At 35.3% G+C, this 16,291-nt stretch overlaps 1 protein-coding gene across 1 annotated transcript; it reads right to left on the reverse strand.

Annotated features, from left to right (window-relative positions):
* Window positions 1-594: 594 nt before the first annotated feature.
* Window positions 595-3,226, reverse strand: LOC126590900 ((-)-alpha-pinene synthase-like). The gene is made up of 7 exons (XM_050256418.1): window positions 3,016-3,226; window positions 2,450-2,726; window positions 1,980-2,352; window positions 1,665-1,883; window positions 1,431-1,569; window positions 1,095-1,343; window positions 595-1,007 (listed from the first exon to the last, which is right to left on the reverse strand). The coding sequence occupies exons 1-7, from the start codon at window positions 3,208-3,210 to the stop codon at window positions 714-716; spliced, it is 1,746 nt and encodes a 581-aa protein (XP_050112375.1). The 5' UTR covers window positions 3,211-3,226; the 3' UTR covers window positions 595-713.
* Between the last annotated feature and the right edge of the window lie 13,065 nt (window positions 3,227-16,291).

Here is a 16,291-nt window from a genome sequence, read left to right on the forward strand (position 1 = left end):
TAACAAAGCTGACCAGGACTATCAAGGAGAAGGACATGCAGATCACTATGCTCATGAGCAGGTTGGAGTTGCAGACCTTGACCCAAAGAAGAATAAGCATGACGAGGAGGAGGTGTGTTGTGTCGACAATGCTGAAGGGAAACAAAACCCAGAGTCCAAAGCGACGTCAATGTGCTCTTTTTCTATCCAACAACTTCAGAACATGATTGCAAACACCATTAGAGCGCAGTATGAAGGTGCTTCATGAGATAGACTGAAGTATTCCAAGCCATACACCAAACGAATTGATAGCTTTCGGATATTGACAAGTTACCAACCTACTATGTTCATGCAATTCGATGGGGAGGGTAATCCAAAGTAAAACACATCTAATTTAGCGAATCACATTAAATACCATATCATTTTTAGTCATTTAACATATTCACAACAGTTTTGTATAAAAATATTGTTTTTTTGTTAAAAGCACTTTTATAATAAAAGTTTACCAAATACTCAACAACTTTATTTTACAGCACTGTTTATTCTCATAGCACAACAGAAACAGTTTTTTTTTTTTTTTAACACAGCAATACCAAACTAGCCATAAGGCTATACTCTTAGAATCACCTTATTTAAGCCCTTATCTCTAAAAGGCTCCCAAAGATAAGTACAAAAGTCATCCTATTCAACAAGACATCATAAAACATCGATATTCTAACAACAATGAAACCACATCATAGTGGCAATGGATCGATACAAATTGAAGCAACACTATCTTTCATCACCTTCCCCACATGTGTGAATCCATCTTCCTTTTTGTAAAGAAGATCAACTACTCTTGTTAAATTGAGAACGCGCATAAGAACATGCATTGACACAGAAGTTGGTCTAAAGAACTCCGCATTTATATCCTTCCACAAATCCATAATTTGTTTCTTAAAAACATCAACTGTCTCTTGCTTTGACACCCCATATTGCTTCATGTAGCAATCAACACTAGAAGCAGCATGCCCTCTCTCTTTCTCAAACTGCAAAAGTTAAATCCAAAATTATTATGTCTTAGGATCTTGTTGTATTGAAATAATCACACAAGAAGTTGATACAATGATACATACGTTTGTCGAAACAATGTCATTCATGAGCCTAAAAATGGTATTTGCAGCTCTAACAATTTTGGGGTCAGTGAACAACCACTCAAATGCTTCCTTTGTCACAACATCTCCCATGCCAAGTAAAGATATGGTTGTAAGAAAGGTGTAACTAATCGAAACTGTTGCAACGCGCATATACTCCTCCATACTTGGAACTCGTCCCTCGTGCAACCATCGGGCCTCATTAAAATAAGATCGAGCTTGATCTTTCATCTGACGAGCCAAGGCTATATACGTTAATTTACCAGGAAGAAAAATAGTTTAAAAGGAAAGTTCTGCATATGTTAAGGTACTACATACAGCTTGTATTGCATATGGAACTCGGTATGATCTTCCTTCCTTCGCCATCTCTGCCTCAATATCATTGTAGAGATTTAAAAGTGCACGATAAAATGTTTGCATATATTCCGGGAGTTCATCAATGCAATTGACATCCCACCTGAAGTCCTAGCATAATCATCATCGTAATCATTGGAATAAAGTAGCAGTTTTTAATTATTTTTAACAAATAGTTATTATTTAAATATCTCAAACCTGTCAATCGCTTCAGTAAAGACTACGAGCTCTTCAAATGTACCAAATGCATCGTAGATATCATCCAATATTGTCAGCAAGACACTTGCTTTTGTCATAATTTTTCTCCCAACAGAGTACCGGGGTTCAAAATACACTCCGACGATCCAAAAGTACAACTCTACCATCCTATCTCTTGCAAATGGCAGCTTCCCTTCAAAATCTAGTGCTCTCCACCACCTAAACATATTACTTACCTATTAATTACTTCGAATTCGAAAGTTATATATATATATTTGGTGCCATCTTGCAAACGAATAAGATCATCTTAATTACCTAGTAATCTCTTGGAGCTCCTTTTTGTGCAAAAGCTGAACAAGATTGAAGTCTAACTTTGCAAGTTTCAGAAGAGAGACATTATGTGAAGCTTGTTCTTGGTATATTGAAATATAACGTCGCGCAGATAATCTCTCTAGACTTTTTCGCAGGGGTCTCTCTAGGGCTTGAGTTATTTGTGTAGCGAGTGGATTGCTTACACGGGTTGCTGCTGACCCAAGGTGAGTGGTGGTGAATACAAGAGCCTCTTCTAATATGTCTTCTCCATGCACCCTTAGATGTGTTGCTTCATAAAAGCTTAGCATACCTGACACGTCATCAATCAAACTTTCCTTGAAGCTACTACTTTTATCTTTGAAATTGGTGAATATGGCTGCATGATTTTCAGAAAATAGGGACACAAGAATTAAGAAAGTTTTAATAGTAACTCAAAATCAAATAATTAATTAAGTTAATTTGTTTACACCTACCACATGAAACATTATACCCGTGTTGTCTTAGCAGCCGGAAACCAAGAGCAACATTGTATACATCAACATGATCGTTGCCATGGTCACCATCAAATGTAGCATGCATACGTTCAAGTGCTTTCTCGATTTCTCTTTCAAAATGGTATGCCACGCCAAGGCGCTGGATTGCATCAACCAACTTTAGCTGAAGTGAAAAATCAGTTGCACTGGTTATCAATACTTCCCTCACAATTTTTTTGAGTTCATCAACCTGTTGTTGACTGTGAGCTTGAGTAATCTGCAACAAATTATTTACGTGAGTAAAAAATGTCAGAAAACGTTTTGAGAAAATTAAAGTAACGTGCAAAATTAGCTATAAGGCGAATTTGAACTATATTACTTTTAGATCATTGTGAGGTTAAGCCCACCTCCTCTCCCTTAATGTAGATACTATCGTTTATTAGAAAAAATAACCAAAGTTTCCACCAAATTTGAAAACTCACAAACGTAGATTTTCAAAAAAGGAAAAGAAAAACCGCTGTGATGTTGTAGAAAGAAAATGTTCATGCATGCATAATACGTATTACAATGTCTTGGGAATCATCATAATTTATGAACTGATCTCCCCAAATGCTTGGGTGAAAATTTGCCGTCCGACGAGCAACTTCAGGCTTGGGATTTTGTGATTGAGCTTCTGCTGAAACTTGGATTAATGATATGTCTTCCTTGCTTTCCTGATGGAAAATTTTGGGCAATTTGAAGAACAATGCGTGGACGATCATGTCTATATATAGGCAAGCAAATGTAGAATTTGATAACACTCAGATATTCGTAAATCATGTGAAAAATCTATAAAGTATGCAATAATTTGAATGTCGGTGAACGGCAATGCTCCCTTCCACGTTTTATGAGTGGGAGCCTTTTATTCAGGGGTCACATAATTGCTGGGACGTTTAGTAGTTTGTCCTTTTCCACTTTAGGGCATTATTTCGATTAAGCTTGACAATTTCTAACATGATTCGTTAATTCAATATGAAACGACATAAAATTAACAAGTTATCCGGTCTACCCGATAACAAATCAGGTCGTTATCAGATGACAATTAACAAGTTATCCGGTCGACTCGATAACGAATCGGGTCGTTATCGGATGACCCGATAAACACTTGTTAAGATAACGGATTTGTCCAGATATACACGTAGGTAACCTGATACACGATAAGTAAAATATTAATTTAATAAGTTTTTATCCTTAAAAATACTATAACAATTATATATATATATATATATATATATAATATCACACACACACACACACACACATATATATATATATATATATGTAAATGTATATTAAATTAAATTTAGAAAATTTGGAAAAAGAGGCAATCCATTATATATAAAGAGAATGGAAAAGGTAAATAGTAATTTGGTGTCACCATGCTTCAACAAAAAGATTTGGACAAAAATGCCCCCAAAACAAAAAACTTCAAAGGCATTTCAAAATAATTCATCAAATAAGGTAGGGGCATTTTCATCATTTTAACAGTATTTCTTTAATAATTTACTTTTTGGTGCTTTTTTTAAATTAGTACCTCACAATAAGCTAGCAATAATGTGATTCAATTTCTTTAATTAGTACCTCACAAGAGGCGTATAATGACAGTTATAAAAAAAGTTTTTCGCACGCGGATAACAATGTGATTAAATAAGTTATCAAATGATTGTTTAAAAAAAAAAACGATATTATCTACACTTAGGGGGAGGGGATGGGTTTAGCCTCACAATGGGCTAGCAATAATGTGATTAAATCAGTTATTTATTAAATATTATTTTCTCTATTTTTAAACATTTTAAAACATCTTAAGAGGCATGTAATGCCGGTTATAAAAAAGGTCTTTCACACACGGATAATAATGTGATTAAATTAATTGTCAAATGATTTTTTTTAAATAAACGATATTATCTACACTAAGGAGGAAGGGGTGAGCTTAGCCTCATAATAGGCTAGCAATAATATGATTTAATCAATTGCTTATTAAATATTATTTTCTCTATTCTTAATGTAAATTCTATAGAGATTGATTTTATTATGTAAATTCAGCTGCTTTAATTGATTTATGAGGGATTTCTTCTAGCATGATCTAAAATTATTCATTTACTTCAAATATTTGACTTTCCTTTTGTCAATTTATGCATATAAATACATTTAAAACATATAAGTCGTTAGTAGCACGCCGTGATTCAAAAAATGCCTTCTGCACGCACGTGAGTACGTGCATGAAGGCTAGTATATTTTTATATGGTGTAGTACTATTGTTTTGTTTCTTTCATAATTATTTTGATAAACTTCACATAATTTGAATGATTGATAATGTTTAGTTTTTCTATACTTAATTTATGCGGAAGAAAGTTCTGATGTGGAAAATCTTATTGAAAACAACATCAACATAACTCTTGAAGGCAATAGATCAAGCCAAAGTTCCAATACAATTTCCCCATGATGATCGATGAAAATTGAAGGATTTTGGAAAAGGAATAACATGCAAGTTTTGAGCTTCATTGACAAGATTTTAATTTATGAGAAAGGCTTCACAACCTTGAAAAGAAAAACTCATTCATTTTACATATCCTTGCACATTTGATATTTTGTAGACTAGTAGTGTATTGGTGCTGTTTTATTAGTCTCTTATTTTGAAGTGTAGATTAGTACTTAACGACAAATGTGTTTTTATGTTTTGAAGTAATATTTATGTGACAATGTGGTATGTGCAAATTTAAGAATGTTTTTTCAACGGGTCAGGTCACTTTACCTATTGAGTAAAATGACCCAACCTGTTAAGGACCTATTAAGATAATAGGTGTTACACGAAAATGACACAAAACAGGGCAAACACGACCTGTTTGCCAGGCCTAATTTCGATGTTGATGTTTCTGGCATGTGAGGAAGATGTATGAAATATGAGAACACTTTGTATGGAACGTGGTTAATTGTTAAGTGACGTTCTTGACAAAATTTACGGTTTTATCATCAAATAATGAAATATAGGTAGACTAGCACAATTACTTATTAGTACATGTAAAATTTCTTCTTTTACAGATGTGTGATTCATAATCTCAACAGTTCCTGTCCATAATACCATGTAGTAGAAAATTCTATTCCAATCCTTGGAAAATATTAATTGTTTTTTAATAAAACCTTGTATAATACTAAAAGCTTACTCTAGTCATTTAATTGTAATTTTCGAATATTAATTCAATTGTAATAATTATTGAGTTTTTGTGTGTAGGTTGTATATTAATTACGTAACACTCCCTAACCTTTTAGTATCATTCCAAGGTGATCCTAACCTTTTCAAACATTGCAAATATGTATCCAATTTTTTGAAAAGTCTTTTCCATTAAGCGCTAGTTAAATTCAACGGGAAAAAACAATTAACTGAAACTTAAACAAATATGACATTTTCAATAGGTTGGTGGGTGAGTAATGGGGGGCGTCAATACTTCAGTGCAGTGCATTCTTGCACAATTGATCTTCCAACTACATACTCTCATATGGTAAATTTGGAAAAATACATGCCTACTACCATTGAAGAATGACATATTTCACCTATTGCGAATATTCATCGTATGAATTCAATTATTGGAAACATTCAATTTCTTAATTTAAAGATCATTCTTACAAAAAATCATTCAATTCAGAGATCGTCTATACATCCAAATGAATAGAACAAACTGATAGTTTGAGTACCAAGTAATATATTCACGATGAACCGTCTGTTAAACCAATGGTAGGAGAAAAATACCTAAAATTTAGCATCGTATTTTCAACTATTCATTTATACGTATTTTCAACTATTCATTTATACGTATTTTCAACTATTTTGTTTGTTTCATTTATTTAATTTTATTCTGAATCTGAAGATAATATTTAAGGAGGGAAGTACCAACTACATATGAGAACGTATTTTAAATTTATCACGTAATGCATGTGAGTAAGTTAAAACTCGTTACAACACAAAATAGGCTTGAAACACTTGATAACACATAATAATTTTGTTCCTGCTTGTGATTGATGCTTATCCTAAATAAGCTTAGATGTTCTTCTAATGCATATGCATGCTAATTATTAAGAGACTGAAAAAATCAGTCAAGCTTAAGGCAAAAGAAAGGTGGTGGACGTATGAGAGATGGCATAAGGTTTTAGTCAAGAACATAAGTGGCTAAAGACCACATCCAAAGTCTCCTTGTTTTTTAATTATTCTATCAATATATTGTTCGTTTGGGCCTTTACAGTTGGGTCTTTAAAAACAATATTGAGATTTAAAAACTTACTTTCGCATAACCTAATATTAAATATTTACGTTTTTAATTTTTTGCGTATATGTGTACTAACAAAAAAAAATGGAGGCCCTCTTTGATACGGGCTCAGGCAGTCGATCTTCTCGTCGTTGGTCAGAGCATCTTCAGTGGAGTCCCTAAATAGGGACAACCAACGTTTAAAATGGGTATAAAAAAATATAAGGACAAAATGAATCTCTAATGGATCATAAAGTGCGTCCCTAAATATAAGGACTCATTGGATACATACTGTATGCACTCATATCTAGGGACAACAATGAGTAAAAAACGCGGCCCTTCACCTTGAATGCTATTGTGCTGCTAAAGGCTACTTGCCTTACACTTGCGATTGCTGCTGGACTTGCCAGACAGCTACTGACCCAACTGTAGGCGTGGGTCCCAGTTGAATGGCCTTTTCCTTTTTTCTTTTTTGGTCAAACTAGAAACTTTCTTAATTAAAAAACTATTACATGAAATAGAAAGCCCAAAGGTAGTCCAAATACAAGCATAGTTCAAAAGGAAATACATCATAGATGCCCAAAAAGAGCAAGTCGACAACAACAAAAACCCTAGTTCTAGAAGACTGTTGCCTCCACCATAGTAGCCACACCGCCATCTCAAATCCACCACCACCACTAAGAGGAAGAACCCACGAACAAATTGGATGAACGGAAAATGGGGATGAGCACGCCACCCATGCAAAAAACGCTCCCATAATCCTACCAATTAGTGCTAAAAACAGTTTAACAACCACACAACACCAAAGTGCGCCGCCGTTGAGAGACGTGTTGGGCCGAGTAACAAAGGTCGGTGGTGGAAAACTGACGATGAAGACAAGCTACAGAGGAAGAAAAGGGGCATAAAAACCCAGATCTGAGACAAGCTCAAGAAAACTAGAAATCAAGAACGTTATCAAAAACAAGGAAGAGAAATAAACCATGAAACTGAGGAGAGGGGACTTGTAATGCCCCGCCCCGAAATTTTTATTTCGGAAAATAATATCAGTAATAGGCCCAAACTAAAATCTTGTTTAGTTAACTACCATTAATCACGATTCTCTTCTTCAATTTCTTAATCCCTCACAAAAATTTATGACCAACATTTATTTACCCAAAACATAAGGTTAAATCTCAAATTATTCACCAAATTCCTTTTCTTAGTTCAATTTCTCAACAAAAGATTTGTCTCAATTATTTAAGGCTGCGTCTAACCCCTGTTAGACTGCCTACGTACCCTTGAGCGGGATCAAGCCTTTCATAGTTCACATTGATTTTTTTATGCATTTCCGAAATATTCTAGTAATGGAAATATTCAACATTAACTTTCATAATCGAATCACACCAAACGGGTACCAATTACGAATTTAAGACATCAAAATTTGCATGAAAAGGTAGTGTCGGCCCACTGGCCACACGCTCCCGTGGATGGCAGTTTCCGGTGAACGAAAACCCAGTTTTCTGACGAACTCCAAAAATTACCAAATTTTACAGGCAAGTAGAGTTCAATGAGAGAAACAACTTTTATACCTAGGCTGAAGTCCAATTCGGCTGGGAAGTGCTCGAATTTTCGTCAAACATGCTGGAACCCTAGAATTTGGGTGGCTTTGATTCAACTTCTCCGAGGCTCCGCTTCCCCTACAACTGGTTGGGTTTTGTTCCAGGGCTCAAGGGAAGTCTAGGAACCATCGGAATCTAACCTGGTCGAACGGGTTGGGTGTGTGGGTGTACGGGTCTACGAGATCTGGTGTCCCACACCTCTCTCCATTCTCTCCCTTCTCTTGTTTCTGATTGGGCCTCTCTCTTATCTTTCTCCCTGATTGGGTAGCGCCCCTTCTTCTTCCTTCTTCCCTTTTCTAAATCTTTTTTTTTTCCTTCTTTCCCTTCCTCCCCGTTCGTCCATCCTCTTCCTCCCTTTTCTCTTTTTATTTATTTATTTATTTTTCTCCATTTCTAATTGGTCCCTTCCCAATTTAATGGGAACCCAAAAATATTAAAATTTTAGTTTATTTAAGAACTTCTAACGTTCGTAACTTTTCGTTTCTCGTTTCGATGGACGAATAGTTTTTGCCTACGCGCTCGTAGGATCGTCCTTTATCCAAATATATTAAGAAATACGATAAAATATATGAGGATAAAAATATGTCCTCGTATAATTACATTGACCAACTAGGGGCATTTTTGGTATTTTCTACATAACGGAAAATTATACGACAAAAATAATAATCAAATCAAGGAACAAGATTCCACAGTTTCCCCATTTAAAATTCATAACCCTAATTCAACTTATTTTCAATTTCCTCCACATAACCATAAACATAACTAATTTATATTTTAATTTTTTGGGGTATTACATTCGACCCCCATTAAAATAAATCTCAACCATTGAGTTATGAGAAAGAATTAGAACTATTCCCACCATTCCCTTAATGGTAAATAAAATCATAATCTCAGTCTACGATTTTATTCAAGCTCCAAAAATAAATAATTCAACGAAGCAATCATCTATACTCAAATTTCCTACTACCCTCATTGGTAGAATAAATATCAGAATTAATAACCACACACATTGACAAGAATAATATCAAACATCAAGCCATAATCCTCATTGGCTAAATACATACTAGAATATCAAGCCACACTTACCATTGGCTAAATAATACTAGCATAAGAACCACAATCACTAGCGATACCAAACATCAGAAAGTTTTTGCCTTATACATCATTAGCAAAACAAATATCATAACTTTAAACCATAACCATCATCGGCCAAAGAATATCAGAATTGCAAGCCATGATCATTAATGGCTAAGTAAATATCAAAATTTCAAGCCAAACCATTAGAATTGGCAAATCAAATATTAAAAAAAAAAAAAACCAACCAAAATCATTGAAATTTCCAATCACACTCACAGGGTAATGGAAAGAAATTTAAAACCAAATCTGCAATACCGTTAACATTGAGCGAAATCAAAATCTCATTCTATGATTTCATTCATAACCACAAATAAACCAACTAACCATAGTAAACTTTAAAACTTTTTTTTTCTTTTTTTTTTTCCAATCTTTCTTTCAATTGTTCCTCCTTTAACTTACCTCGAGGCGCAGTCACTGATCGAATAAATAGGCGACTCACACTTCTCGAGCATAACTCACATTCCATTAACCAAAGAAGACAATATATATATATATATATCACAACTCTTTCGGCCAACAAAATTAAACCTTATTAACCACATAGCCATGATAATATGTGCGCTTCATCAGTTTTGTTCGCAATATCAAATCCAACAATGACAACTCATGACTACGGCAACCAAACCAATCAAATTTGTAATTACAAACTTTCCCCATCAATTCTTTTCATCAAACGTAAAAAAAAAAAAAAAAAAACACAACTGGGAAATCGTTTATATTAAAGGAACTCAAAATTTCATTCCCTAATTTTGTTCATGTCCACCAACAATTCAATAAATGAAGAATCTCCATGGTCTTTCCACTATTCCATTTATAATGGACAACCATATCCTCAGTTTATAATTTCCTTCACGTTCGTAAAATCATCATGACTTCCATAAATATTAGAATTTCCAACCATTATTATTATTGGCCATACAATTATAAAGAATTTCTAAGTATAATCATCATTGGCCAAACAAAGATTTTACCACGATTTTGCTTTTTATCCCAATCAGTGTTTAGTAGACTAGAAAAGATTGCAATATACCTGGCCAATACACATCACACATTTTTATCACTTCAATAATTCATTCTCACAGCCCACACATGGAGCTTTTCTCCCCGAAACATTGGGTCTTTGTCCCCACTCATCTATTCCTTCACATTTCATGGGTCATTTTGCCCAATTCATCGTTCACGGGGCCATTTTGCCTAATCACACATCCTCGGGCCTTTTTGCCCATATCAACATCCACGTGCCCTTTTTGCCCAATCACACATCCTCCCATTCCACGGGCCATCACCCCCAAATCGACATGCACATGCCTTTTTCGCCCAATTCAACATCCACGGGCCTTTTCCACCCTAATCAACATCCATGGACCTTTTTCCGCCCTAATCAACATCCACGGGCCTTTTCCCGCCCAATTCAATATTTCTCATTTGCACAGGTATAATACAACTTTTCCATCTACTAGTCACAATTTCATAATCATCGCATCGTTCAAAATTTTCATAACACATACTATAATATCAATCCAATTCAAGATTAATATGAACTTTAATCAAACACTCATATTCAAAGCTATAATATAAATATGATAATTAAAATTTTCCTAATCCCATTCAATCCAATTCACTTCATTGTGATTCACAATATAAGCATTTCACATAAATTCATCATTAGTCAAAGAACTTATGAAATAGTACAATATCAATACAATACACAATTCACAATTCACATTCACAACCATCAATAATTTCTCACATTGTAAGGTAGAATCATTTGCTTTGGTACCATTTGTAACGCACTGCCTACGTACCCTTGAGCGGGATCAAGCCTTTCGTAGCTCACATTCATTTTTTTATCCAATTCCAAAATATTCTAGTAACGAAAATATTCAACATTAACTATCATGATCGAATCAACCAAACGGGTACCAATTACGAATTTAACACATCAAAATTTGCATGAAAAGGTGATGTCAGCCCACTGGCCATGTGTCGCCGCAATCGCCGCCGTGGGTGGTGATTTCCAGTGAACGAAAACCCAGTTTTCTGACGAACTCCAAAATTAATCAAATTTTATAAGCAAGTAGAGTTCAATGAGAGGAACAACTTTCATACTTGGGCCGAAATCCAATTCGGTCGGGAAGTGCTCAAATTTTCCTCGAACCTGTCAGAACCCTAGAATTTGGGTGGCTTCAATTCGATTTCTCTAGTGCTCCGCCTCCCCTACAACTGGTTGGCCTTTGTTCTAGGGCTCTAGGGAATTCTATTGGTGGATGAGATTGTTGGTTTTTCATTCAAAAATGGCGGATTTCCGCAAATGAAACTTTTGGTGTCCAGTCGCAAAAATGCCATATATTGGCCCAATTTTTGTCCAATCTTGAGGCGAAAAATGGCTAGGAACCACTTGAATCTATCCGGGTCGAATCGGTTGGGTGTGTGGGTGTACAGGTCGACGGGATCTGGTGTCCCACACCTCTCTCCCTTCTGTCCCTTCTCTTGTTTCTGATTGGGCGTTTCTCTCTTATCTTTCTCCCTGATTGGGCAGCCCCCCTTTTTTGTCCTTCTTCCCTTTTCTAATTCTTTTTTCTTCTTCTTTCCCTTCCTCCCCGTTCGTCCATCCTCCTCCTCCCTTTTCTCTTTTTATTTATTTAGTTTTTTCTCCATTTTTAATTGGTCCCTTCCCAATTTAATGGGAACCCAAAAATATTAAAATTTTATTTTATTTAAGAACTTCTAACGTTCGTAACTTTCCGTTTCTCGTTCTGATGGACGAACAGTTTTTGCCTACGCAATTGTAGGATCGTCCTTTATCCAAATATATCAAGAAATACGATAATATATATGAGGATAAAAATACGTCCTCATATAATTACATTGACCAACTAGGGGCATTTTCGTTATTTTATACATAATGGAAAATTATACGACATAAATAATAATCAAATCAAGGAATGGGATTCCACATTTTCCCCATTGAAAATTCATAACCCTAATTCAATTTATTTTCAATTTCCTCCACATAACCTTAAACATAACTAATTTATATTTTAATTTTTCGGGGTATTATAGGACTTGAACAAGAAAATATGGGAGGGAAGGGAGAGCAATTAGGAAGAAGTAAGTTGGGGGGAGGGGTGCAGGGGAGACTAGATGGGAGGGATGAAAGTTGATTTGAGGAGGGGTAGAACGCAGGAGAGGAGAAGGAAAATGAGAAACATCAAGTAAGTTGTTTGCCGACCCTAACTAAAGGAGAGATTTTTTAGTGTGACCGGAATACGGGGTGCTACACCACGTGTCACTATACAAATAGTGGAATTGTGTGTTAAAAAGTTAATAACTTAAAAATTTAAATTTTCCACCACGTATATAAAAATACGTGACTTATCACCCACATCCGATCCCCAATTATTGTTCCCCCCGATGATCATGTTGGGTGAATTGTGACCTTGTACAATCGTAGGGCCTTATGTGCGAGAAAAGAGGGGAGAGCGGCTTTGCTAGAAACGTTTTAAATGTGGAAAAAAAAAAAGCAAGAGCTCCCATTTTCTTTTCCACCGATTTAACGGGTGATGACATTTTATTATTAGGATAATGGGAGACTTTCTTTTTTGTTTTTATTTGGATCCTTTCCTTAGCCAATGGAGATGATCTTCCTAATCAAGCATTGTGGGCCGTTGGATTTTTATCCAACAGTTATAATTATAGGGATCCACAATGTTTGGTAAGAATGATCATCTCCATTGGCTCAGGAGAGGATCCAAATCTATTTTTTTTATTCGTTCTTTCTAACATATTCTAGAGACATGATGATGACCTTTTATATTATTTTATTTTATTTTTGTCCCTTTCGACACATTCAAGGTGAAGTTTCTAGAAAAGGAAGATGGTGATTGCCCTTGAATTTTTTTTGGGAGTTTTAATGAAAAACCCGCGGTACTGTTTACTTTAACAAAAAATCACATTTTTATATTAAAAAGTCAAACCTAGTACTATTCACTTTACTCTTTATTTTGTCCTTATTGTTAAAACTCAAAGTTTTCAAGCCTTTTTCATTAGTTTTCTTTTTTTCTTTCTTTCCAACAGATTCAAAGAAGATGGGTGGGTTTTGTGTTTTTCAAGTGATGTCTTTTTAGTCATGACTCATAATCCAATCATGGAGCTCAATAATGGAGCCATAATGTTCAATAATGTAGTTATTCTAATTACGTTTTTTTTTTTAAGAAAAAAATTGGTATCAAATTTGAATTTTTTTTGTCAAAATATTTAGAAAATATTTCACGACAACGTAATAGGAAATCAATTCAAAAGAAGTTAACACAAACAAAAGATTTCACCTAATCAAATTATTACTTAAAACTGTAAAAACCTCATATTAGAAATTCTACCATAAAGACTCTTCTATTGGAGGCAGTATTCCTTTAGAGACAGAAAGATTCTCTTGAAGTCCCTAAATGAGTCCTCTAAGAGCAAGTCCACCCCTAAGGACTTTGTGCCAGCACCCAGCCCATTTATCCACTCTAGTGAACAGTAACAGACTCCAATGAACAGTAATAGGCCAATGCATCTCCACTCCTAAAAAAATACGCTGGCACCCAGTGAAAAAATGCGCTGGCACAAATGATCTCCACCCCTACAAAATGCGCTGGCACCCAGCCCATTTAAAATATTTTTAAATTTTTCTTAAAGAACAAAAAAAATAAAATAGTTTTAATTTCGGATAGGATTTTTAGCCAAGAGTTCGATAAGATTTTCAACCAATCACGTAGTGTCACGTGGCATTGTCCAGACCCTACATCCCTACATCCATCCTCACACCAAGCTCGATCGTTCTTTTTAGCTCAGAATCCTTGTTCATCGTTTTCAAATCTTGAGTTCTTATTACAATGTCTTCTTCAAAGAGAGTGTATAAACAGTTGCAGGAGCAACAAAAAAGATTGTTGGCACAACAGGCAGAATTGGCCAATCTCGAGGTAGGTGGAGGTGGAGATGAGGCTTTCTTCATGGAGGAGGATGAGGATGATCACCATAAAAGGCAGAGGACCTCACATTTCCGCCGTGTCATGGAAGCCGTGGGTCAGATAGCCAAACCAAGATGTGTTGTAAACCTCGATAGAAAAAGGGAAAGACGAGGTAAAGATCTATTGGAAGATTATTTTATTCCCAGCAGCATATTCCCTGATCATGTTTTTAGACGTCGTTTTAGAATGCAACAAAATTTGTTCGACAAAATCATGATTGCTATTTGCAACCATGATCCATACTTTGTGCAAAAAGAGGATGCTTTTCATGTTTTAGGTCTTATTCTCGAGCAAAAAATTACGGCATCCTTGCGAATGCTTGTATATGGAGCATCTGCAGATCAAGTGGATGAGATCGCGAGGATGGGAAAAATAACTGTTCTGGAGTCCCTAATACGGTTTTGCTCTGCAATTGAAGCCATCTACACCAATGAGTACCTCCGGACACCCACACCAAGGGACATGTGAAGGCTTTTGAGGAAGGGTGAGATGAGAGGCTTCTATGGCATGATTGGAAGCATCGACTGCATGCATTGGACTTGGAAAAACTGTTTAAGTGCGTGGCAAGAAGCTTATAGCGACAAAAAAATGAGCCAAAAGCATCATTTTAGAAGCGGCGGCTTCATTTGATACATGGATTTGGCATGCTTTTTTTTGGTGTTCCAGCAGCTTAGAATAACCTAAATGTCCTTGCCCAATCCCCAGTGTTCGACGAACTGCTGCAAGGAAAATTGCCGAGATGCACATATTGGGTTAATGGTACCTAATACGAAGGATCATACTACCTTGCAGATGACATTTACCCAAGGTGGTCAACATTTGTCAAAACAATGCCACATCCACAGACTGAAAAGGAAAAACACTTCGCAAAATGTCAAGAAGGGTGTAGGAAGGATGTCGAGCGTTGTTTTGGTATCCTATAAGCTCTTTGGGCGATTGTTAAGGCTGCAGCTAGAATGTTTGATGTCGAGGCTCTTCGATCCATCATGATGACGTGTATTATTCTCCACAACATGATTGTTGAAGATGAGTATGATTATGATGCCGTCGATGATTATGATGCCGTCGATGAATATGAGCCGAATCCGATGAACAACTCAAGAACACGTATCTACTGTGCTCATGACCGGAACGAAGATCTCATGCAACACGAGCCATTGGAACATGATGGATGTTACAGTGAATTGATCGTTCAGCGGTACATTGATGTGCAAGAGCCATACTGGCACGTAACCCACCAGAATGACTTGATTGAGCGCCAGTGGGGATTGCATGAAGGCAAAGATAATTAAAATGAGGCTTGTGGTTGAAGAATAAATTGTATTTTTTTTTAAGTTTATGTAATTCTATGTAGTGTGTTTTGTTTTTAAGTTTATTTGGTGAGTTTATGTAATCTTATTTCATGCGTTTAAATAACGTACAAAAATAAATAAATAATTACATTAAAATTGCATAATAAATTAAATAAAAATAAATAAAGTTTTAAAAATAAATAAAAAATAACATAAAAATTACATAAGAAATTAAATAAAGTTCAAAATAAAAAAAAGAATAAACATAAGAAATTAAATAAAGTTCAAAAGAAAAAAAAAGAAAAAACATAAAAATTACATAAGAAATTAAATAAAATTCTAAAAAAATAAGAAATTACATAAAAATTATACAAAGTCCCTGGAGTTAGGATATGTGGTGCTAGGATCTTGGTTGCCATGATTTTTGTAGCTAGAACCACCTTGACTTGTTTCCGCATCTCTTGCACGCCTCATTCGCATGACATCTCTTTTTTCCGATGTCCAAAAATATTTTGAATTCGGAGAC

This window comes from Malus sylvestris, chromosome 11 (genome assembly GCF_916048215.2).
Source record: "Malus sylvestris chromosome 11, drMalSylv7.2, whole genome shotgun sequence".
Classification (NCBI taxonomy): domain Eukaryota; kingdom Viridiplantae; phylum Streptophyta; class Magnoliopsida; order Rosales; family Rosaceae; genus Malus; species Malus sylvestris.